The sequence below is a fragment of the Lactuca saligna genome, chromosome 6, assembly GCF_052625555.1.
Source record: "Lactuca saligna cultivar CGN05327 chromosome 6, ASM5262555v1, whole genome shotgun sequence".
NCBI lineage: Eukaryota > Viridiplantae > Streptophyta > Magnoliopsida > Asterales > Asteraceae > Lactuca > Lactuca saligna.
In genome coordinates this window covers 30,433,821-30,459,263 of record NC_136422.1, presented here as the reverse complement: position 1 = coordinate 30,459,263, position 25,443 = coordinate 30,433,821, and the positions used below count along the sequence as shown (strand labels likewise).

At 29.7% G+C, this 25,443-nt stretch overlaps 1 protein-coding gene across 1 annotated transcript; it reads left to right on the top strand.

Annotated features, from left to right (window-relative positions):
• On the top strand, nt 1-23,948 carry LOC145001834 (uncharacterized). Its single transcript, XM_078961174.1, has 6 exons — nt 1-54; nt 145-215; nt 5,803-6,312; nt 19,805-19,936; nt 22,409-22,893; nt 23,240-23,948. The coding sequence occupies exons 2-6, from the start codon at nt 152-154 to the stop codon at nt 23,870-23,872; spliced, it is 1,824 nt and encodes a 607-aa protein (XP_078817300.1). The 5' UTR covers nt 1-54; nt 145-151; the 3' UTR covers nt 23,873-23,948.
• Nucleotides 23,949-25,443: the final 1,495 nt, after the last annotated feature.

The window sequence follows — 25,443 nt, the reverse complement described above, 5'->3', positions numbered from 1 at the left end:
TACTACAACACATACTGATTCAGCAAGTACATTTTACTCTTCTTTGGAGTTTAGGTAGTTTCAATCTCACAAAATACTATATATCTCATGCATGGGGTCATCCTTTATCGATTTCAATTACTAATAGTGTGAGTATATATGTAGGTCGGAAATGAGCACCGGAAGCACTTCATATAGTCATCGACAGCCGAACCAACCTTGTGGAGATCTACTTGGTAAACTCTTGTATCATTTAAGGATTATCATGAACTTGATACCATTGTTTGTTTACTATTTCATAGCAAAATTTTTATATTGCTGTTAGCTGTCTCGTAGGCTACTTGTTGGCAGTTTAGTTTATGACCTGATCTGATTAAGGAGGCTCACAAGTTCTTTTTGGTGACAAAATATCTTTTATTACATCGTGGAAAACTATTTGAAATTAGTATTTTGGGTTTGGGTCAGTTTTTATCACTTAATTTTTAGTTTTGTGCTCATTTAGTCACTTAATTATTTTTAAGTTTTAAAAAATCATTAAACTTTTGACTTTATACTCATTTAGTCACTTAACTTTTAGTTTAGTCACTTAACTTTTAGATTTGTGTTCATTTAGTCACTTAACTTTTAAAGTTGTGTTCATTTAGTTACAAAACTTTTAAAAAAGTTTGAAAATTAAGTGAATAAATTAGAACAATTTAAAAGTTAGGTGACTAAATGTGACCAAAACAAAAGTTAAGTGACTAATTAAGCACAAAACTAAAAGTTCGATAATCTTTTAAAACTTAAAAATAGTTAAGTGATCAAATGGGCATAAAACCAAAAGTTAAATGATCAAAAATGATCTGACCCCTAGTATTATTTATGGAAATTCCACAAGAGGTACAACACAATAAAAAATATATATATATATATATATATATATATATATATATATATATATATATATATATATATATATATATATATATATATATATATATATATATATGGAAACTACTAAAAAAATCATTATATTTTGACCTCATTAACAATTTAGTTTTTATCTTATTTTTTTGATTTAATTAAATCCCAAAAACCGATAATTATTTGTATTTTAACAATTTTACCCAGTAACCGCTCAAAAACAAAATATGATGATTTTTACGCAAATAGATCAAAATAAAAGGATTTTGTTTTAAAAATGTATTATTTTTAATTTTTTAATATCATCTTATTCTCTTAGTATAGTATTAATGTATAGTTTTTGCGTGACACACAATATTATCTTATTGTATTTTTCGGTTATTATCGTATCATATTCTCACTAAAACAAACATAAGAATCTAAAAGTTATAAAAAATAACTTTAGAAAAAAAAGCATTATTAAACAAATGATATAAAACTTGTTAAAATAACGATCTTGATCTTATAATCGTATGATCATCTAAGTACAATGATCTCTATTCGAGATGTATCTTTTATGTTTTTAATTATTTATTCTTATGTTCTTCACAACTTATATAGGATCTAACCATTAGGATTTTGCAAAGTAAAATTTTTTATTTTATTTTAAAGAAAATATTGTATGATATTAGTAGCTATATACAATAACATAATAGTAAGATAATATTTTGTGTCACACAAAAACTATTACATTATGATTATAATATTATAAAAATAAAAAAATAATATGTTTTTTTTTTTAAATCCTTATATTTTGATTTATTTGCAAAAAAATCCTCATATTATGTTGTTAATTTACCAGATAAAATGATCAAAATACAAACAATTGTCAATTTTTGGGATATATATATATATATATATATATATATATATATATATATATATATATATATATACACACACACACGCGCGCGCGCGCACACGGTGAGATCACTAAGTATTTTTAGATTTTAGGATCAAAAGCTTAACCATTAGATTAAGAGTGATGTCCCTTAGAAATTTAAAACCGTATACTTCAGATTTAACAGAAACCAATGCGTTTATTTGTTTTTTATTTTATCTAAGGAACTAAAAACTAAAAAATTCATAATTTTTTTCGTCTATAAATAGAAGTCTATATTGATATAATTTTATCTTATTTTATTTTACAAATCTATATTGGTGATGTGCACATATGCACATTTATGTTTTATACAGAAACATGTATTTTGACGTAAAATGAGAACATATAAACATCACTTGAAAAAACATCATTTTTGACATTTATTTTCAACGAATCACCTTTCATAGCAATATCTTAGTCTATTATTGTCATTATTTTATGAAAAAAAATATATCAAAAAAATGTTCATAAATATGCATATATACACAAGCATAATTATGTAAAGATGTACGCGTATACACATTTATATTTGTTTCCACATGCATAATTCTTGTTGTGCACACATACATTATTTATACGTAAAATGTGTATATACACATCATTCCTACATAGAAGGAAGAAGATACCAAAAAAATTAATATAATATAATACAATCCGTTAGGTAACAATATTTTTTTTTTTGAAAAAATTAAATTATTTCCATAATAGATATTCTCTGCTAGACAAAAGAATACAATAAAATTAATGCAAGATAATACAATACATCAAACATAAATATTATTAAAACGATTATTATCAGAAGAAAAAAAATATATTTTAAAAGTAAATATTATCTGTTAGACACGGAAAATACAATAATAATAGAAAATAATACAATTTGCTAGACATAAATATCATTAAAAAATGTTATTAAAAAAAATATTTTCAAAATAGATATTAACTCTTAAACAAAGAAAATATCATAAAATTGATATAGGATAATACAATCCGTTAGACAGAGAATATTATAAAAATCATTAATTTTAGAAGAAGAAAACAAATTATTTTCATAATAAATATTTGTTGTCATACAAAAAATTACTATAGGATTTGATGTAAAACAATATATTTCGTTTTAAAAAAATATTGAAGATTTTTTATTTTATTTTAAAGAAAATATTGTATGATATTAGTAGCTATATACAATAACATAATAGTAAGATAATATTTTGTGTCACACAAAAACTATTACATTATGATTATAATATTATAAAAATTAAAAAATAATATGTTTTTTTTTTAAATCCTTATATTTTGATTTATTTGCAAAAAAATCCTCATATTATGTTGTTAATTTACCAGATAAAATGATCAAAATACAAACAATTGTCAATTTTTGGGATATATATATATATATATATATATATATATATATATATATATATATATATATATATATATATATATATATATATATATATATAGACACACACACACGCGCGCGCGCGCACACGGTGAGATCACTAAGTATTTTTAGATTTTAGGATCAAAAGCTTAACCATTAGATTAAGAGTGATGTCCCTTAGAAATTTAAAACCGTATACTTCAGATTTAACAGAAACCAATGCGTTTATTTGTTTTTTATTTTATCTAAGGAACTAAAAACTAAAAAATTCATAATTTTTTTCGTCTATAAATAGAAGTCTATATTGATATAATTTTATCTTATTTTATTTTACAAATCTATATTGGTGATGTGCACATATGCACATTTATGTTTTATACAGAAACATGTATTTTGACGTAAAATGAGAACATATAAACATCACTTAAAAAACATCATTTTTGACATTTATTTTCAACGAATCACCTTTCATAGCAATATCTTAGTCTATTATTGTCATTATTTTATGAAAAAAAATATATCAAAAAAATGTTCATAAATATGCATATATACACAAGCATAATTATGTACAGATGTACGCGTATACACATTTATATTTGTTTCCACATGCATAAGTCTTGTTGTGCACACATACATCATTTATACGTAAAATGTGTATATACACATCATTCCAAAATATACATTTTTTTCGGTTTTTTTTTCTTCTGAGAATTACATTTTATAGCAGTGTCTAATCTTATTCAAATGTATATATGTGTACATCACTAATATATACATGTAAAAATATTAAAAGTTATATATCACTATTAATGTCTATTCATAGAGAACAAAAAAATTTGAATTTTGATATTTTTTATTTTTTTTTAAATAAAATAAACTTTTAAAAATTGGAAAAATAAATTGGTTTTTTGTTCGATTATTGTTGTAACCCGATGCATGCATGTTCGTTTAACAAATTTACACTTTTTTTTAAGTTATTGTGTTCTAACTATTTATTGTGTGCATGTATGATTGATTGTGAACCGATCATTTTAGTTATTTAAAAAAAGTAATTAATGCATATTACATGTTGAAGATATAATGATTATTAATTAAATATTTAACATTTAATATGCATTAATTACTTTTTAAAAATAACTAAACTAATTGGTCCAAAATCAATCATACATACACACAATAGATAGTAGAACCATTTGAATCTAACTCTCTGTCTATATATATATATATATATATATATATATATATATATATATATATATATATATATATATATATATATATATATATATATATATATATATAGGGTTAAGTTCAAATGAGAACACTATTTAATGTGAGAACGTGGGAATACTACTTTATGTTATTATTCTACTATGAATTTAATATGTATAGTATTGTAGTAATTATAATATAAATATATTCAATTTTATATTGCTATTCCACTATAAAATTTTATATATATATATATATATATATATATATATATATATATATATATATATATATGTATGTATATGTATGTATATATATATATATATATATATATATATATATATATATATATATATATATATATGTAATAATTTAGTAAATTCTAATGTGATTGTTCATATATTCGGTGATGAATAATGTTATAAAGTTGTACATACAAAACTTTAATGTGAATATTAATGTGTGATTGTTTGTATATTTGTTGATGAATAATATCATATCGTTATATATATACAAAATTCATAGTAGAATAATAACATAAAAAAGTGTTCTCACATTAAATAATGTTCTCATTTGAACTTAACCTTATATATATATATATATATATATATATATATATATATATATATATATATATATATATATATATATATATATATATATATATATATATGAATAGAAGTAGATCCTCTTTAGATTCCGAAAAAAATAAAAGATCTTGATATTCAACTTTAGTCATATATGTCTTATTTGTTACTCTAGCACTCCAGTGTACCGACTCAGCAAAGAGTTATAATCGTAAATGATTGTAAAACACCATTGTTTCTTTTTCCGTGCTACTTTCCTCACAATCACAACCAACAGTGCCGCCACCAACTGTGCCACCACTGCCACCTCTATCACCTCTACCACCGCCACCTCTTCCATCAACACATCCTCTGTCACCAACCACCATAATCAAATATGATTAATAACTTTATGAACAGACATATATGTATATTTATTTATGATCACACACAAACACACACACACACACACATATATATATATATATATATATATATATATATATATATATATATGATTATACCTTTCCATCATATAATCATTTCTGATTAGGCATTGTTCTGCCATGCTAATACGAATTTCAAAATCTCTAATTTTTTCAGAATCTTAATTGATGTCCCATATATATATATATATATATATATATATATATATATATATATATATATATATATATATATATATTCAGCGGGAGGGTAGTAATTAGGATAGATTTACACCTAAAAATAAAATATGATCACCGGCTTAGCTATACATCACGTGTTAGAGAAAAAGAGCTTATTGTCAGTACTTAATTAATAACCTTCCTTAACCTTTTCAATTGCCTTATATATAGGAAATGAAGACGCCTACAACAAAATTTGTGTTCCTCTCTATAATGCATCAATGAGATGTGACTGGGAAGCTGCTAGTGTCATCCTTAGTGAACACCAAGACCTAGATCTTTTGGGGTTTGCCATCACTGAAAATTATGATACTGCGCTTCACATTGCATCATCCGCAAAAAGCAGCAGGTTAATGGAAATGTTTGTGGAAAAGCTAGTAAATAAGATGACAAAGGAACAATTAGAGCTCCAGAACAAAAGTTATAACACCGCACTGTGCTTAGCAGCAGCAGATAGCGCAGGAAATGTGAATATTGCCATGACTATGGTGGAGAAGAATAGGGCGCTATTAGATATCCCTGCTCGTGAAGGATTGATGCCACTTTCCATTGCTTCGAGATCAGGACAACGTAATATGGTGCAACTTTTCTATGATAATTCTAACAAGATGACTGGTGACTTTTGGACAGATCACAACCGTAGTCAGGTTCTCCACAACTGTGTAGAAGTCGATCTCTTTGGTAAGTATTTATACATTTCTTTCGATATAAATTTTTTCGGAACGACGAGTTAGTAGATGCATGGGATTGAACTCATGACCTCCTTATTACAAACACCTTGTTAGACTCCATGTTAGCCAAGTGGGCTAGCCCAAGTTATTTTCAACATAAATTTCGTTAAAACTAAGTTACATAGTGATACGAAATATTTTCTTTGAATCCTCATTTCTAAATTCTCAACATTATATAAGAAGTTTATTGAGTGGGCTTTGGGGCAATAATGGTAGCACCAATAATAACAATGATAATTATAATAATAATTAACATAGCCTAACATCTCCTGACCGTTGGAATGAGAGGGTATGTCCGAACATTTAATCTAGACTGAAACTCATGAAATAAAGATGAAGGAAGTCTCTTAGTGAAGTTGTTCGCATATTGAGAATATGAGGGACATGAAGCACCCATAGTTGATCCATCGTGACTTTGTCACGAATGAAATGGATCTCGATCTCAAAATGTTTGGTTTGTTAACGACGAACTAGAATGGAAGAAAGATAACCCACACTTATATTATCACAATAAGCAATGGTGATAGTAAGAATTAGTTGGAGTAGTTCGAGGAGAAGATTATGAATCCAACATGTCTTGGTGAAAACATTGGCCACTCTGTAGTACTTCAGTATTAATTGAAATTCCCAATGTACAACATAAGATAAGCAGTATAGATAAATAAAGAGGAGTCCCAACGATTAATTTCGTTACGTTTTTCCATTTAGAATCATTGAAAGCCTAATATTAATTTCGGGGAATCAGAGATGTAGAATCCACATGAAGATTAAGTTTTTGTCTCTTTCTAGAGAATCTAACACGAGATTAAATGGCCATAGCCTAAAGAGACGAGTTTGGAGGGAAGACATCAGGAGTGGGAGACAATGTAGGGTTTCTAAAATAAGATAACTTCGATTAGGAGTTGTTGAGGCAGTATTATCATATGAGGTTGTCTCAGACAAGAAGGTTAATGCTAAAGTGGCAGCGGTGGTGGTTGTTAATTTTTGGTGTGGAGGTGATCTCGGTGAGGTCTTGAGGAGATGGATTTCCAAGGAATGTTTGAGATATGGTTTTTATTAGAAATTTGGGTGTAGAAAGGCTTGTAAATTCTGAGAATTGTGATTATCACTTTCAAATCGAAGTATTTGGTGGTACTCCCAAATCCTCAATTGGATAAGACTCAGAGAGGCAAGAACCGAGAATGTTTGATGATATTTTCGTATGTACCAGAAAATGAGACCAAAACCAACTTTAATATCTTTGTCTGAAAACTGTCATATGACAGTTTTAAACTGTCATAAAACCATAAAAACTGTCATAAAAACTGATATATGGATAAGGGTCAACCCAATGGTCAATTATCTGAAAAATCAATTTTCTGATGCATTTTTAATATAGTAACATACCCTATATAAAAACTATCATAAAAACGGATATATGGATAAAGGTCGATCCCATCCAGGGGCTGCTACCCCTTGGACCCCGCTCTCAGGGGCGCTGCCCCCGAACCCCCGTTCGTTCAGGGGCTTCGCCCCTAAATGATAGTGTACTTTGAAACTTGATCAAACTTAAACAAATGTGTACTCCACACCTTCCTTACTTGTTTAATATTTATCAAGATCATTTTTGGTCAACACAAAGTAATCTCATTACACTTAAATAACATTGATGATCAAAATCACCAACAGTTTTTGGTTCATAAATTGGTTCAAGGAAATCATATGATAGTGATTTTATTTGTGACATGTAACCGAAGGGAAAGATAGACTCATCAAATGTAACATGTATGGATACACTTATTTTATTTTAGATAATGTTTAAATATTGATATCCTCTATGATGTGGAGGATACCCAATACAGATGCAAGGGGTCGTCCGAGGGTTAAGTTTATGGGAAATTGTGAGATAAAGATAACATAGACTAAACCTGATATGGGTGGCCATGTAAAGAGCCTCACCCCAATACGTAGGGGGAAGACATACATAGAAGAGTATAATATGAATGATATTGTTAATGATACCAACCATACTTTGGATTTTCCATTTTTTGAGGTGTATACAAACAAGAGAAATAGATGTGAATGCCATTTGAATCACAAAGTTGATGGAATTGGGCATTGTCATATACTCCACTATTATCACATTGAAACATTGGTATTTTAGTTTGGAATTGAGTGTGGACACAGGAATGAAAGTGTATAAATTTAGAAAATACTACATATTTGAATCATAGAGGATTAACTCAAAGAAAATGTGGGATTTGGTTAAGAAAAAGAGCATAATATTTAATGCTACTAATGCTTTGTATGAGTGAGGTCCAAAATTTAAAATGTATGCATCGAAAATGAATAGAAGCAACAAAATTCTGAGAAATTAAATCTTGAAAAACTTGATGACTAGGATGACCAAGACAATGGTGCCATGTAGATGGGTAATAGAGAGAAATGCTAGAGGAAACAAGTTTGTAATTGAATATAAGTCATCCATTCTATTAAATTTGAGGTGTTAGGTAGTCCTTCATCGACAAATGAAATTCAATAGAACATTTTTTGTCATGAGTGAAACGACAAACATAAATTGAACTTTTAATGTTATTTGGAGTAATAGGGATATGACGGATAAAAAAAATTAGTAAGGGTTAGAGCTAGCAAGAATTGTCACCAGTCTTACTGATCAACAAAATTATGGATCCATTACAAACTAATAGAGAAGATGATAAGCCAAGATCGTGAGTAGAGGTTACAATACCCGCATCAGCATGTAAATGAGATGTTGCTCCAGAACCATATATCAACCACCATTGTTAGCCTCGTTTAGTATTAAACATTTAAGGAAAATATGTAACATTCAAATAGCATGGTAAGCATATATATATATATATATATATATATATATATATATATATATATATATATATATATATATATATATATATAGGTTATTAAAACCATCAAAACTCCAAATAGGAATAACATAGGTGTCATATATCATTAAACACACAAAACACATTAATAAGTAAAACATCATTATCCAAAATAGATATATAGGACATGTATCTTGTGAATATACTCATCTCAAAAGCTTAGAAATAATTCAAATGCTTAAAATGTTCATTATTTATCCTTATATAGATTATAGAATCCATTTGAGACCAATGGAATGAACCACACTCAAGATACTAACAGAGTGTGAATCCTTAACTTAAAAAAAAAAAAAAAAACAATGCATATGTTTTTTACTTAAAAAACACACGGTCCATTTGAATGAAACAGATCAGTGCTTTAGTGTAAAAATTCTCAAGAAGGTTATTCACTTGGAACTTGAACCCACTGATCTCACATATGAATATACTGACTCAAGAAGCTTTAAATAGAGTTTATAAGACATAAAGTGAACATTACAAAGTATCACCCTTTGATTTTACATCCTTGAAATAGATCAAATAATAAAAATTCCTCAAAATTCAAAGTATAATGAACATATGGAGCTTAAACTGCACCTAATCGGTATGCGTGATTAATGGATTGAAACCAAAATGAATCAATACAAAAAGTCCAACCTAAAACACATGAATTTAGGAATACGTGAAATATTAGAACTCAGTCATTATATAACATTGAGCTAACATCACATGAACTTCAAAGAAGCTCAACTTCTCCAAAACTTTATATAAACAAATTCAACCATAGATTACTAACATGGATACAAAGTGGATGAAAATAAAGTAAAAATATAAACAACTTCATAACACCATTTGATTTGTGAAATTTGGATCTAGAACCCCTAGAGTTAGAAAAACTTCCAAACATTAGCAAAATTTTAATAGACACAAATTAAAATATGTTTTGCAAATCCATCCATGGATGATAACCTAGATACTTGAATGGACATAAACACATCGTATATAGAAAAATCCAACAATTATATTCGAAATCCGTAAAATTAGGGTTTGTGTTCTTCCCCAAACCTCTATAAATTTCAAGTCTAACAACTATAATGAAAGTTGTTGGTTAAACCATAAACTACAAGTGAAATATCAACTAGAACATGACATTAACTCCCAATAAGAACATGAAACTCGAAATTGTTTATCATACAAACCTTATAATTTGAATTTTAGAAGAAATGGAGAAAAAATTACCTTCCAACTGCTAGAACATGTAGACATTTAATCAATGCTTCAACAAGGAGCTTAAAACTTCAAAACACCATGGGAAATAGAGAGAAATATCCCACTAGGGTTTCATGGATGGAATTTTCATTCAAGAGGGAGGGAAGAGAAGATGAGGTATAAAAATTTCAAGACTTGGATTTTTGGCAACTAAGGTCACTCTACTTCATCCTTCCGGTAGAAAGGGCACCAAAACTAACTACAAACTCTCCCAAACTATTTATTTTAATTATTATGACACAACTAAATTATATCTATCTCAAGTAAGTCCCTAAATATAAAGTATGTCAAATTTTTTTGGAAATGCAAACGATTCAGGAGAAGCTTCACCATAATATTTCAATAGTGACCTCGAGTTCGAGCGCCGTTATAAGGCAAACTCATCCCCAAGGGGATTTCTAGGGAAAAATTCTCACATATGGGCATAAATTGCAAGAGGCAAATTTAACATTCTCAAAGATTTGAACTCCTGACCTCAAACTCATGTGTAGTATCGAGCCCGATGCATCAATCCAGCTAGGTTGGACATCACTTGCAACTATGTTAGTTAAATGGTCAAGCATGGTTTGTTTCTCAATTTATCGTAATCTTTCTAGTTTTATTATTTTTAGCTACATATAAGTGTATAAATATTCTATATGAACATTTTCATCGATAGTAGTATTATTATTTTATGTGTTCACTATTTTCAATTTATTTGTTTTAATTTATTTTTTATTTAATTATTTTGCAAATATATATATATATATATATATATATATATATATATATATATATATATATATATATATATATATATATATATATATTTACATGAAAAGGTCTAAAATTTCTAGACCAAAAAATAGGATGTTACTATTACAAGTCCTTACGAAAGATTTCGTCCAAAAAATTACTAAACAAAAGGCTTAAGGTATAATCCAATCTCCTTTGAGCAAGTATTAGGCTTTCATGGCATAACTTATTCTCCCAACAATAATGATATATACCAAGAACATGAAGTTTAAAGTATCTAATGTAGCTTTCATCTTGAAACTAGTGGATATGAGTCCAAATCCTTGAAAATTATAGCACTTGATCCTCTTAGAACATTTACTAGTAATGTGCCCTTTCATCCAAACATGTAGCACTTTATGTATTTCTTGGAACAAGTTGTACTTCCAAAATCTTGATTTACTCTATTAGTTATTTCTTCTTGCAATTGAACTTCCTTAAGTCTTCAATAAGTTATTATGCAATGCTCATTCCTCTTTATCCATATCCTCAAATGTTACGTATATCTTATTTAATGTACGCATAGCAATATTAAGAGCCTTCGGTTCCCATATGTGATACGATAGTCCTATAGCAAGCCATTCATATATTTGCCTATCTTGTTTTCTTATTTAGGCTCAAGTATTCATGCAAAGTTTTTTAACTCAAGAAAACTTGTGTCCTACTATACAACTAACATCTTCAACACAGAGCATTTTGTCAAATGCTAGAAGCTAGAAGATCCCAAACACTTTGTGTCAAACATGTTTATATATATATATATATATATATATATATATATATATATATATATATATATATATATATATATATATATATATTAATCGTCTCGTTTAAAAATCATTACAAATGTTTTCCATAAATTGTGACATTTGGCCACAGTACTCGACTCGACTGTGGCCAAAATTTCTCATATTCGTTATTTTTAAGCGTGACCACAAGGTTTTTTTTTTCTTTTGAAATGGTCACACACAAATATTAGTCACACTTTATATCAAAAGTGTAACTAGGTTATTTACGAAAAAGTGTGGTTGTATGTAATTTTTCCCATAGCGCTCGACACCAATATCATGAAATTGAGACTTGTATCGCTTTTCGAACCCTCCGTATTCTTAATCCATTAAAAATATTTGATTATCACCCCCTTTTCGTGCCTACTATTCTAGGGGAGGTTTTGGTATAAAATAAGGTCAAATAAGCCTTTCCCTAATGCCCTGTTCTTGAGTTTTTTTAAAAGGAACAAGAGAGAAGGAAGGGAAAAGGAAGATAAGAAAGGTTAGTAACCTTTCCTTTCCTTCTCATTCCTTTATCTTCCTTTCCCTCCTAATCATCCCAAAAATGTGAGGAAGGAAATCTTAGAAAACAATCCCTTTCTCCCCCTCCCAATCCCTCCATTTCCTTCCTTTTCCCTTCTTAAATGAAACTCAAGAATATGCCTCATTTCCTTTCATTCCATTTCTCTCCTTAAGAAAACTCAAAACACACCTTTCCTTCTATTTCCTCCTCCCCTTCACTCTTTAAAAATGCTCGAGAACAAGGTGTAAAGGCGTCTCGCTTCTCGTAAAATTTCTGTCTCAACTTCAGATGATGATAAGTTCTTCATACGAACTAGGATTTTAGCAAACTTATATCCACAAAATAGTCTCAGAGTGAGCTAAAACTTTTGTTTTTACAACCTTTTGCTAAAAACTTATAATTTTTCTATTATAATGAAATAAGTACAAGGATGTACATATTAAATTTTCAAAAACATTGTTGCTTCATTATTTGAGTTCACCATTGAATGTATCTAGACTGAATACATCTTATAACACATAGTTTGTGATCAATATCTTACATAAACTTCAAAATGATATTACCTTTTAAATCGAGTGAAATAACAAACTTAATTTGTTTATAACCTAAAGTAAAACTGGAGGTTACTTTTTCAAAGATTGTTTAAACATATATCAACAAATTGGAAACCTGATTCCATTTTGTGGGATTTCAAAATGGAATTCTGATTTTTATGGATTGATCGTACTTGGTGCCTCGAACAATGATAATGAAATCCACAATTAGAGAGAATGAAAATCTTGATGCAAAAAATAATTGTATGTCCATCAGGACCACACCATATATTTATAATATTATGTGTAACCGCCAACGTAACCATAATTATTGGCGGTTACATTCCGGAATTCTACAAAATTAACTTTGCTCCCTACACTTACTTTAATTTCCATAGACCCACAAATAAAGTTAGATCACATATATTAGGTCCAACATATTTATTGTGATTTACAATGAATATGCTTATACATGTCAAATTGCATTTATTATTATGTATGCACATTATGTGAAGTCCATATTCTTACAATCTCCCACTTCAAGTCCACAATTAGATGCTTACATAATAAAAACTTAACCGATATATACATCATTATAACTAATCATACTTGTGAACAACTTTAGAATCATAATCTAAGACAATCTTGTCCATTAGGTTTATTAGCACACATGGAGTAGTCATTGTCATTGTGAAACTAAACTCACACTAATTAGATATGCTAATTCGATTACACGACCCATATTAAGTGTACATGTGTAGCAAGGAAGTTACATGAAAAAATGACTTGTACATACTTATTTCCATGTAGTCCATAAATATCCAAATAAGAATAAAGCTCAAAGGAAACAGTAATAAAAAAAATAAATAAACTTGAAATTTAATATATATGCATATGATTTAAAAAGTCACAAAATTAAAAAATAATTTCAAGCATCAATGTAAAATGAAAACTCCTAATAAATTAATTCCCATAAAATTCCATAATACCCATATGATCAATATGTTGATTAAAAATTGTATGTGCCATTGCCTTAGTAAGTAGATTTCCAAGCATGAAGTTCGTCATTATATGTTATGTACTACTATAACCACTTTTAACTCTTTTTATATAATAAAGAGGAACTTAATGTCTATCTTTTTAGACTTAGACAAGCTTATGTTGTTATTTGAACATAAAATTGTTGCTATGTTGTCAAATTATAGCATAAGAGGCCTTCACATACCTTGTATTATTTATAATTAATCCATATAACATGATTGGATGCTTCGTCAGATGAAACATATTCGTATTTTATGGTAGAATATGTGAATGGTGTCCACTTATACTTGACCAAGAAAACTCTCATCCAGCTATTCGATAAATATATATATCGATGTCGATTTGTAGTTGTCTTGGCATCCATCAAATTTGGAACCATTAAGTCCAATGATATCATGTTTTCTTTTGACTTTTTGAATATGTGCATATAATCCTTCCTTCCTGAAGATATCTTAAGACCATTTAGGCTGCCACCAAATGTTCTCTTCATAGATTGCTTTGCTATATTGCCATCATTCCCATCACCTATATGTTGTCAAGATGCATGTAAACATGTGCATATATCATACATCTTACCATAGAAGAATATTTGGCTGAATTCAGGAACTTTGATTCTATTTCACTGTTCAGGTAATGTTTTAGACTTAGGTTATCTCCTTTAGACACAAGAGTATCATGCGGTCTACGATATTTCAAGACAAATCATTCCAACACCTTTTGAATGTAAGATTTGTTTTGTGAAAATCCAAGAACTCCCCATCAACAACCATATTGAACTTGTATTCCTAGAATGAAAGAAACTTATTAAGTTCTTTCATTTCAAATTCTTCAAAAAAAAATTAGTTTCATGACGCAACTCTACATCATCAAAACTTTAACCAAAAAGTCCTTATGCCTAAAACATCAACTACATTTTCATCCCATATATATATATATATATATATATATATATATATATATATATATATATATATATATGTATATATATATATATACTTTTCATCAATAAGTACGCCTTATGGTGTCCAGGCAACCTTGCATATATTTATTGTTATATGAGTTATAGCACTAGAATCCACCCACCAAGTAAATCTAGGTACTTAAACCAAATTTGTTGGGTTTAATTTTGTTCCAAAATTTGTTTAAAAAATGATCCAAATAGCGAGGAAAGAAAAATAATTTTGAACAATCTCGGAACAGATCCAAAAATTCTTCACATCGTTAAGCACAAACCCCATTTGTGATCCTTTCCTTTCTTCCTTTCCCGCAACGGACACATACTCTCAAACAAAGTTCTGAATGTTGTACAGTTGAGAGATGCCTCCTATCAAGTGCCTATAACAGCTACTATTAACAAACCGAAGTCTAATGGTATGCCTCCATAGCTGCTCCAACTCTGAGCGGGATCAGTTAGTCTTTGGAACCCAGTCCATTTTGAAACTGGGTCGAACTTTGTCATCTACGCAAGGTACTCTCTCCCATGACATATCCTACTTATCACAAACAGAAGATGAAGAAATATTAGAGTCATTAGAAGATTTTGGAGATTAAACCTTTGGTACCCATCTGTAGTCGGGTTTAACCCATCTTTTGTTCGAGAGGATGGGTGCCTAGGAACTTTATTTTGAACTTGAAGCCGATCTTCGAGATGACTTTGATCTACCTGATCTTAGTTTCATCGGAGCATCTTTTCGATAGGACTTCTTGGCTGACATTCCCTTCTTGTTGTTGGGAGCTGATTTCTTGGTCTTCTTTGCATTCCAGTCACCATTTAGCAATTGTGACCACAAAGGGTTTCTTTTGATATATCTCCCTCTTAGTGCTTTCTACCACCCTTGTGCATAGTAGGGAACATATGCATGATTAGGATAATTCCTGGCAATGTGTCCAAGTGTTCTATAGTGAAAACATGTCTTTTCTTCACGTAGGAGTTGTTTCTTCCTACCCCTGGTGGCGTGACCTTGCCTCGTTTCTGATTGTTCCCACAAGCACACTTGAAGCAGGCACTCTGTTTAGCTTGTGTTGGTGGCTTGTATTTACCAATAATAGGTTGATCAGAAGTAAATGAGTTAGAAGCAGCATATTCAGAGTTCAAGGAGACACTGGTTTGTTCAATAGTGTTCTCCTTGTTCTCATCTTCCGCTACCTTACCTGCACAAGAAGTAGAGACATTAGAAATGTTCACCTCAATATCCTTAGTTGGCCCAGATTGTTCAGTATTAATTGAAGCCAGTACAGGGGTTTGGCCATACTGACCAGGAACTTCTTCCTCATTGGTCTCAAGGGGTGGGTTATAGTTGTGATTAAAGGGAGGTGGTACACTGTGATACCTTAGACTCTTATTTTGATTCTCCTTAAAAGTTAGTTGTTTTTCAATCATTGATGCAACTACCTCACTTGACACATCAAATTTCTTAAATTTGAATTCAACATCTTATATTTAGCTTTTAATGCATCAAGTTCAACAGTTAATTTGGCAAGTTGTCTCTTAACATAGTTATAGTTTTCACATTTGATGCTATATTCCTCTTGAAGTTTTCGAAAATCCTCAGTTTTGGTTTCTAGTTTTTCTTTCAGAGGTTTCTGATCTTTCCTAAGGGTATAACCTTCGTATTTGAGGTCCTCATTTTCTCTTTTTAATAAATCGATTTGATATCGGAGAAATTTAATAGTAGTTTCACAAGATTGAGAGCATGAAAATTCATTGATCTTGGTGTTTAAAGAAGTCATTGTTTAACAAAAATGCCCTTTGACTTGAAACCAAGAAAGTCAACCTTAAAAGTCAAATTTAAAAAGTCAAACTGAAAGGCTACTTGAAATTTTGAAATTTAAATGAGAAAGTCAAAGTTTAAAGTCAAAGGTCAAACTTGAAAGTCAAATTCAAAATTTTAAGGTCAAAAGTCAAAAATGACAGTCAAAAATGAAAAACCAAAATTTTGTGTACAAAATGGAATTTCAAAATTCAAAAAAAATTGATTTTGGACTGAAAGTGTTAAAATTGCGAAACTGAAACCGAAATAACGAGTCTTTTCTAATTAAATCGGGAAGGAGAATAATGTGTGGCTTGTTAGATGAGTTGGAAGGGGCGTTGGTTGCATTTTCAAGAGACCTAGGTTCGATCCTTGCAACTCCCAAAATCCTTTTAATTATTCGTTGCACACGTGGGCCGATAAGAGGCTGCTGACCGTGGGTCGAACTCCTGCTGGGCTGAAGATCCGTAGGGACCGTAAACGAGGATTGGAGGAGCGTTTTTGGTCCAAGCTATAAATAAATCAATAATATTTTCGGCACAAGACTAAAAACAATAAATGCAAAGAAAAGCAAAGTATAAATCATATTTTTGACCCAACAATATACCATACTCTTTAATGATAAAAAAACATGGACCATGTATGAGATATTGCTAGTCAATGAATGGAGGAAAACCAACACATCACCCTTACGGATAGTGGTTCGCAGTGCGGTTTAGAAGAAAGAGAGAAGAAGGTGGAGTGTCTTACACCCGTACTAATACCCACATACTCGTTTTTTTATTTTATAATAATTAACCTTTAATTGTTATAAAAGATATACACCTTTATATATATATATATATATATATATATATATCATTTATTTAACTTAACTCTTAAATTAAATAATAGACATACAAAGTTATTAAATCATTGAAATAAGTAATACATAATTGAATAAATTCATACCTTACGAATTAAATTAACATAAAATCTTATTTTATCATAAAATAATAAATATAAGAGTTATAGTATTTTAACATGAATCAACTTCATGAACTAAAAAGATCGATTTGGTATCTACTTTTTATTAGTGAGACCTTATAATATCATATGTTATTAACGATGTCATTTTATGTTTATTTTTTTGTCATATAGAACCATCAAAATTAACGTATGTACGAAGTACCTTCCTTTACATTCCAAACATAATGTTTTGGGCAATATTTCTTAAAATAAAAAGAATCCTTACAAAAGAAACATTTAATTGGTTATTGTGATCAGAACCCTTTCGCTTATTGTTGTGTTCTTAATTAACAATATTTTTACCTTTCTTCTTCTTACCACCCTTTTAATAATTTGATGCAAAATGAGAACTTTCGATCGTATGTTGATTTATAATATTTCCTCTTGCACCAAGTGGGAGATAAATTCATTCAGTGTATATTTATCTTTTTGACCATTCTAAATTACCGCAAAGGAAATTTATTGATTGTGGAGCTAACTGATGAAGCATTATGTACATCGGTTATTCCATGAGAAACAAATTTAACAAACTTAACTCACATATATAATGTAAAAATGAATTTCATGAAAGTAAGAAAAGTAACACCTTATGATATCAAAATGAAAGCAACATTGAATCTTTTATTAGTACAAGAGTCAACTTGCAATTGATTTTCTTGATGTGGTAATTAAAAAAATGAGTCTTTTATTAGGACAAATTTATTAGGACAAGAGTCAACCTTCAATTGATTTTCTTGATGTGGTGATTAAAAAATGATAATTTCCTATGGAACTACTTAATATTCTAATATGTATTAACAAAAATTACCATCATTCTGTTGCCACATGCCTAATTGGCATCTAAAACAAGGATGATGGAATCCACAATTAGAGAAAATAGAAATATTGATGCCAAAATTAACCATATGTCAATCAAGACCGCACCCATATATTTATTGAACCATGTGTAACCACCAATGTAACTAGTGTACAAACATAAGAAAATATTGAATGTGTTGATTCTTATAAAATACCCAAGAAAATATCTTCCAAGCCACATTGATTCATTGAATACCAATGACTTGGGCTTCAAAATCTGGTTACGAATGCAAAGAATTTTGGGAGGAAAAATGAAAGCTCATAAAACTCATGAATGAGCATATATATTACAACATGAACATATAAATAGACAGAGATTTAAATAGTCCATAAAAAGAATCATGGGCCAAACACAAACCAACCCAAAAGCAAAATCTAAAAATTATAAAAATAAAAATAAAAAACATAAAAACTTCTATAACTCCACTTACAAAGATATTTTTTTAGAAACTTATTGTGACGTGCTTTTTGGTTCAAGCTTGATTTAATTGATTGTAAGCCTAAAATAGAGCCTCATGGCCAAGTTATGACTATTTTCATCACTCGATCATGGACCTTACTTTAATGAACACGGGGCCTAATCACCTATGCTAGGGCCCACATCAGTAACCATCATTATTAGTGGTTATATTTTAGAAATTATACCCACCCAACTTTAGTCCTCACACTTACTCTAAATGACATAGACCAGTATAGAGTTGTGTTTGTTCTATGTCTCGTGTTTCATTAGCTTGTATAAATAGAGTTATGTGTTGTCTTTTAATGATTGTTTCGGTAGTGAAAATAGAAAACCCATTGTGATTATGTTTGCATTAATTTGTTCGATGTGTAATGTAAAGACTAGAACTTTCCTATTAATTTCATGCATTTTGTTTAATTAGCTTGTATACATAGAGTTGTGTGTTGCATTTTAATTATTATTTCGGCTAGTTGAGAACATAAATCTTATGTAGTTTTGTTTGATGTTAGTGATACATTTGTAATGTTAACCTTACCTCATTAACTTATTGTTTATTATTTTTTTTTTGTAGATGTTTCCCTGAAAATAGTTACAGACTGGCCAACCCTCACCGCTAACAAGGAACTACTCGGATTGTTAGCTCGAAAGACCGAAGCATTTGGATTAATAAAACCACCATTTTTTAGGAGAGCCTTACATAAAAGTGAGTATCTCTTCGCCTAACCTTTTCATAGACTAACTAGCCTTATTTTGGTTCCAGTTTGACTTATATGTTTATTTGAGGGTAACATATAATATAGGTTGGTTAAAAAGACACATTATGTTATCATATAAATACCCTAATTAATTTTTAAAATATTTTTATTGGCTAAAATTGTATTATTTTTTGAAAAATCTAACTGTAAGTAGTTAATTATATGTTGACTTTTTATAAAAGTTTCAATGAGGTGTCTAAGGGTGTTAACTTTGAGTGTGTTTGTGTATGTATGTATATATATATATATATATATATATATATATATATATATATATATATATATATATATATATATATATATATATATATATATATATATATATAAAAGTTCAGTTGAAAAATAAAAAAGGTTAAGAATTGAGGAAACATTTTCAATGAGGTGTTTAAGAGGTGTTAACTTTGAGTGTGTGTGTGTGTATATATATATATATATATATATATATATATATATATATATATATATATATATATATAAAAGTTCAGTTGAGAAAATAAAAAATATTGAGAAATGAAGGAATCATTTTCAGGCAATCATTTATTTTTGCCACAAAACCCTCCGTTGTACTCACGAAAAGGAAAATGAATACACATGTGTTTTTCAAAGTTGTAATATATTTCCTTAAACTATTCTTATCATTATCTTAATATATCCAAACAAATTTTTTTTTTAATTTTTAATAAGTTGTTTTGATAAAAAAAATTTATTTTAAATACATCAAAGTTCATAATTTTTTATTCTCCATAAATAGATATCCATATTGATATAGTTTTAACATAAAATAATTTTTTTAGTTTCAACTTTCGTTATTCATAAATAAATAAAAGTGTATCGGATTTTATTATTGTAGATAAATTATTCACTTATGAATAAAACGAATGTTTAACTTTTTAACTGTTTAAGCATTATTCATATACGAATATAACATCAAATAAAGTTTTTTCTTACTTAACATATTTTTAGTGGGTAAATTACAACAATCGTCCCTTGTGTTTCAAAAATTAACTCAGATCGTCCTTCATTTGTTTTAAACTTGCATGCTTCATCCCTGACATGCAATTTTGTTGCACGTTTAGTCCATATCAAATCTAAAAAACAATTATTCCTTTTATGTATTTCTTTTCCAATTAAATTAATATATTATTATTAATACTAATTTGAAAAAAATAGAAAAATAATAGCCAACCTATTCTCATCCACCTACCCTAAAAAAATAACCTACTATATCTTCACCTTATTTTTCTCTTAAACCAATCCTAAGCATCTGCATTACCACTACGAACAAACCACCAGACCATTGGTCACTGAAGATGGAGACCTCACCGGAGCACCACAATATCGGATTTCCTTCCTTTTTCTAAGCCTGGAAACGATGCCGACGATGAAAGAAAGGATTCCAATTGTTTGTGAAGTTTTGTTGCAAGTTTCTTTCTTGTTCTTGGTTTATGGTTTCGATGATAATTCCAAGAGGAGATTGTGTTTGAGATTAGAAATCATTTGATTTCCCATCCTTAGTAACCAAGGCTCAACCACCATTAATGCTTGACGTCCCCAAGCTTCAAGTCGCTAGAGATGGCGACTCTGTGGGTTCTTGATCTTCTTCTCCGGTGACCTGTGGTTTCCCTAGCCCACTATGTTTACCATCACTCATAGATTTGTTCCATTTATAAATCACTGACACTCGATTTTTGCAAGTGGGTTTTTAGATTTGAGTTTTGGATTTTCCAATTTGATGTGGTTTGATTTGAAGGTTTTTGGTTGTAGATTTATGGTTTGATTTTGAGGTTTCTGGAATAGAGAGTGAGAGATGGCATGATATAAGGGGTGATCAGAGGTTACTGGTGACCGGAGGTGGCTGGTGATTGGAGGTGGTTGATAGACAGTGGTGTTAGGGGTAATCTACTCATCTGTGGAAAATCTTGTTACGGGAGAAATGTAGAAATGGAAGAGGAAGGGTGGGGATATTTGTTTTTACTTTTAATTTAGAAATGATCAATAAATAAAAGAAAATGAGAAAAAATTACTAAGGGAAAATAAGCGTGAAAATTTTAAACAAACGAGAGATGGTTTAAGTTAATTTTTGAAAATATGGACTAAACATGCTTTTTGGCATGCGCACGAAAGACTATTGGTGTAATTTACCCTATTTTTAGTCATATGTGAATAAAAGTATATCATATTTTTATAAAAATATATTCGTTATTCACTTATGAATAAACCGTTTAAGTATCATTTATATATGAATAATCACATGTTATATTTATATATGAATAAAACTTGTATTAGCTCTCTCCTCACATTTTATATTCATATGTAAATAAAACATTTATCATAATTTTATTACACTTCATTTATTATTCATATATAAATAAGTAGTTGGAATATTCAAAACACACTTTCTTTTGTTTGTTGGGTTTCAGTTTGTGCAGTCATTTGGATGAAGGTTGGACCTGCAGAAAAACCGAGTGATGCCATGCAATTACTTAGAATCATCTGCGGAAATATTATGAAATTGCCAAAGGCTAAAACTGACTACCTTATGGGAAACGTAACAAATGAGCGGGGACTTCCAACGCACTCACTGCAACCACTATTTATTGCTGCCGAAATGGGAAACACCGAATTTGTAGTAGAGCTCATTCGCCAATATCCAGATTTATTATGGAAGAGAAATGACGATAACCAAACTATATTTCATGTTGCTGTCTTACATCGTCATGTGAGTATCTATAATCTTCTGCATGAGATTGGCTCGATGAAGGATATGATAACATCTGTCGTGGACAAGAATGGAAATAATATGTTGCATCTAGTTGGGATGGTGGCAAACGGACATGAACGTGAAGATAATTCAGGATTCCGTCTACAAATGCAACATATGCAACGTGAAGTGTTATGGTTCAAGGTACTTCATTTTGTCGATCAACATTCCCAGTTCCTTTCTCAATGATTGGTAGTGTTATATAAGTGAAAACTAGTTATTATAACTACATGTATAGAGAGAAAGAAATTTACTTGTCCTTTTTCTGTTTTTATATTAATACCTTGGAGATATCTACAAACATTTACCTAACGGAAGGTTAACAAGTCTTCTTGTTCTCTGCATCGTCTGTACAAGTGTGGATCTCAACTATTTTATCCTATAGTAACTATAATTATTGAATACACAATCTCAAATATGACATGCTCAAAATGTATGATGCCAAATCTTATGTTTCATGTGGCGTCCTCTAAAACATTAATTTGTGCAGGAAGTAAAAGATATGATCCCTCCTTCTTATCGGAAAATGAAGAACAAAAATGATCGAACACCAAAACAATTGTTCAAGAGTGAACACGACTATCTACTCTTAGCGAATGAGAAATGGATGAAAGACACGGCTAACCAGTGCTTGCTGATTGCTGCACTCATAGCTTCCACAGGATGCTCAGCAGCTTTCGCAGTTCCAGGTGGATACAACCAGAACACTGGTATGCCTATCTTTCTTCACAATCGACCATTCATATTCTTCAACATATTAAATGCCATTTCTGTGGTATTCGCTGCCTATTCGATCCTCATATTCTTATCCATTTTCATATCTCGCTATACTGAACATAACTTCTTGGAATCATTGCCCAAAAAATTGATGAGAGGTCTGTCAGCACTTTTCTTCTCAGTCGCAAACATGGCGGTAGCTTTTCTTGTTGCTTTCTTCTCCTTTTGGCAGGGCGAGTTGATTTGGGTGCCACTTTTTATCAGCTGTTTTATTTTCATGCCAATCATTTTATATGTGAGACTGCAATATGAAGTTCTAATGGATGTTTATTACTCAACATATGGTTCAAGGAATCTCTTCCGGCCAAAAAAGCTTAGGCTATATCATCAAAATCCAAGGTTGTAGTTACTTGTTTTTATAGTAAATTTTGTTTCAGATTGTGATTGTATAGTAGATGCTTTCTGTGAATTCGAAGGTTGTGATGGGTGGATGTTAATATACTTTTTAAACTCAGATGTTATGAATTTGAAGTTCTTTGGTTTTTTAAGCTAACTAATTTACTCTCTGTAATGTGTCGTAAAGTCCCGACGTCTAATTACTTTTTTAAGCATATATAATATTTTTGAAAGGAAAAAAAAAAACTTAATAGTATTATAAAATAATAATCATTATATTACACCAGAAGGAATTAATATATTTAATTGATTAAACATTTCGATTATCTACTATATAGTAAATTAACTAATTTTGCCATCCAAATTAAACTAATATTAGTTTCAAGATAAATCATTTAATTTTTACCATATTAATTTGAATTTTTACCATATTAATTTGAATTTTTTGAATTTATTAACAATTATAGATTAATATTAACCTTTTCGATTATTTTTTTTATCAAAGTTCTAAATAACGTTAGGTGTGACATGGCGGTAGTGTCAGGCTTCAAGCTTTTGCAAGCTATGTCGAGCCACGTCATTTGTAAGACGTAATTTAAGGCGACAATTTTGTATAAAATTAAAAATTTTGTATAGTTCTTATATATATGATTCAAGACGACATTTTGTTAAATCGTGACATCAACTACAAACCTTGGAATTATGATGAGCATTTTAGAACATTGTTTTTTGTTGGAAATCAGACAGCAAAATATCAAGCTACACACTCAAAATATGCAAATTGAATTAGGAATTAAAGATACGCACACTTGGAAGAATTTTTGGAAGTTTTTATTCTAATGCACTATTAACAGTAAAACAGGGATTGAAAATCTTATAGACTACTACATTGAAAATTGAAATAAAAGGCTTTAAACTAAGAATTGAAACTGAAAATACTTTACTACCTGGTTAACCACATTTAGCTAATAATATGGTAACCACTTATTCATTTTTAATGCGTTAAAATTTGAGTTAAACATGAACCAAGTCAGGATGAATTCCAACATTCTCCTCCTCAATCATGATTTATGTCTTCTGGTATTCAACACCCAACAAATTCCGCATTTCTACAAATTTGACTCGTGGAAGTGCTTTGGTCAAGATATTTGCCTTTTCTTCTTCCCCGTTTACATGCCCAACGCATATGAAACCTTTTTCGACACATTCTCGAATGAAATGATATCGGGTGTTGATGTGCTTCCTTCTTCCATGGAATATCGGATTTTTCATCAGCTCAATTGCAGATTTGTTGTCTACAAGAATCTTTACACAACTTTCTTTAGAACCTGTCAAATACTTCAAGAAACCTTGTAGCCACAAAGCTTGACAAGCTGCTGAAGTCGCCACCATAAACTCGGCTTCGCAAGAAAACAAAGCTACTGTTCGCTATTTTTGTGAACACCAAGTGATTAGATTTCCTTAAAAATAAAATGCCATCCCAGATGTACTTTTCCCATCTTCACAATCCCCATTGTGGCTGCTGTCACTATAGCCAAGTATCTTCCCGTATCCTCCCTTCCGATACACTAACCCATAGTT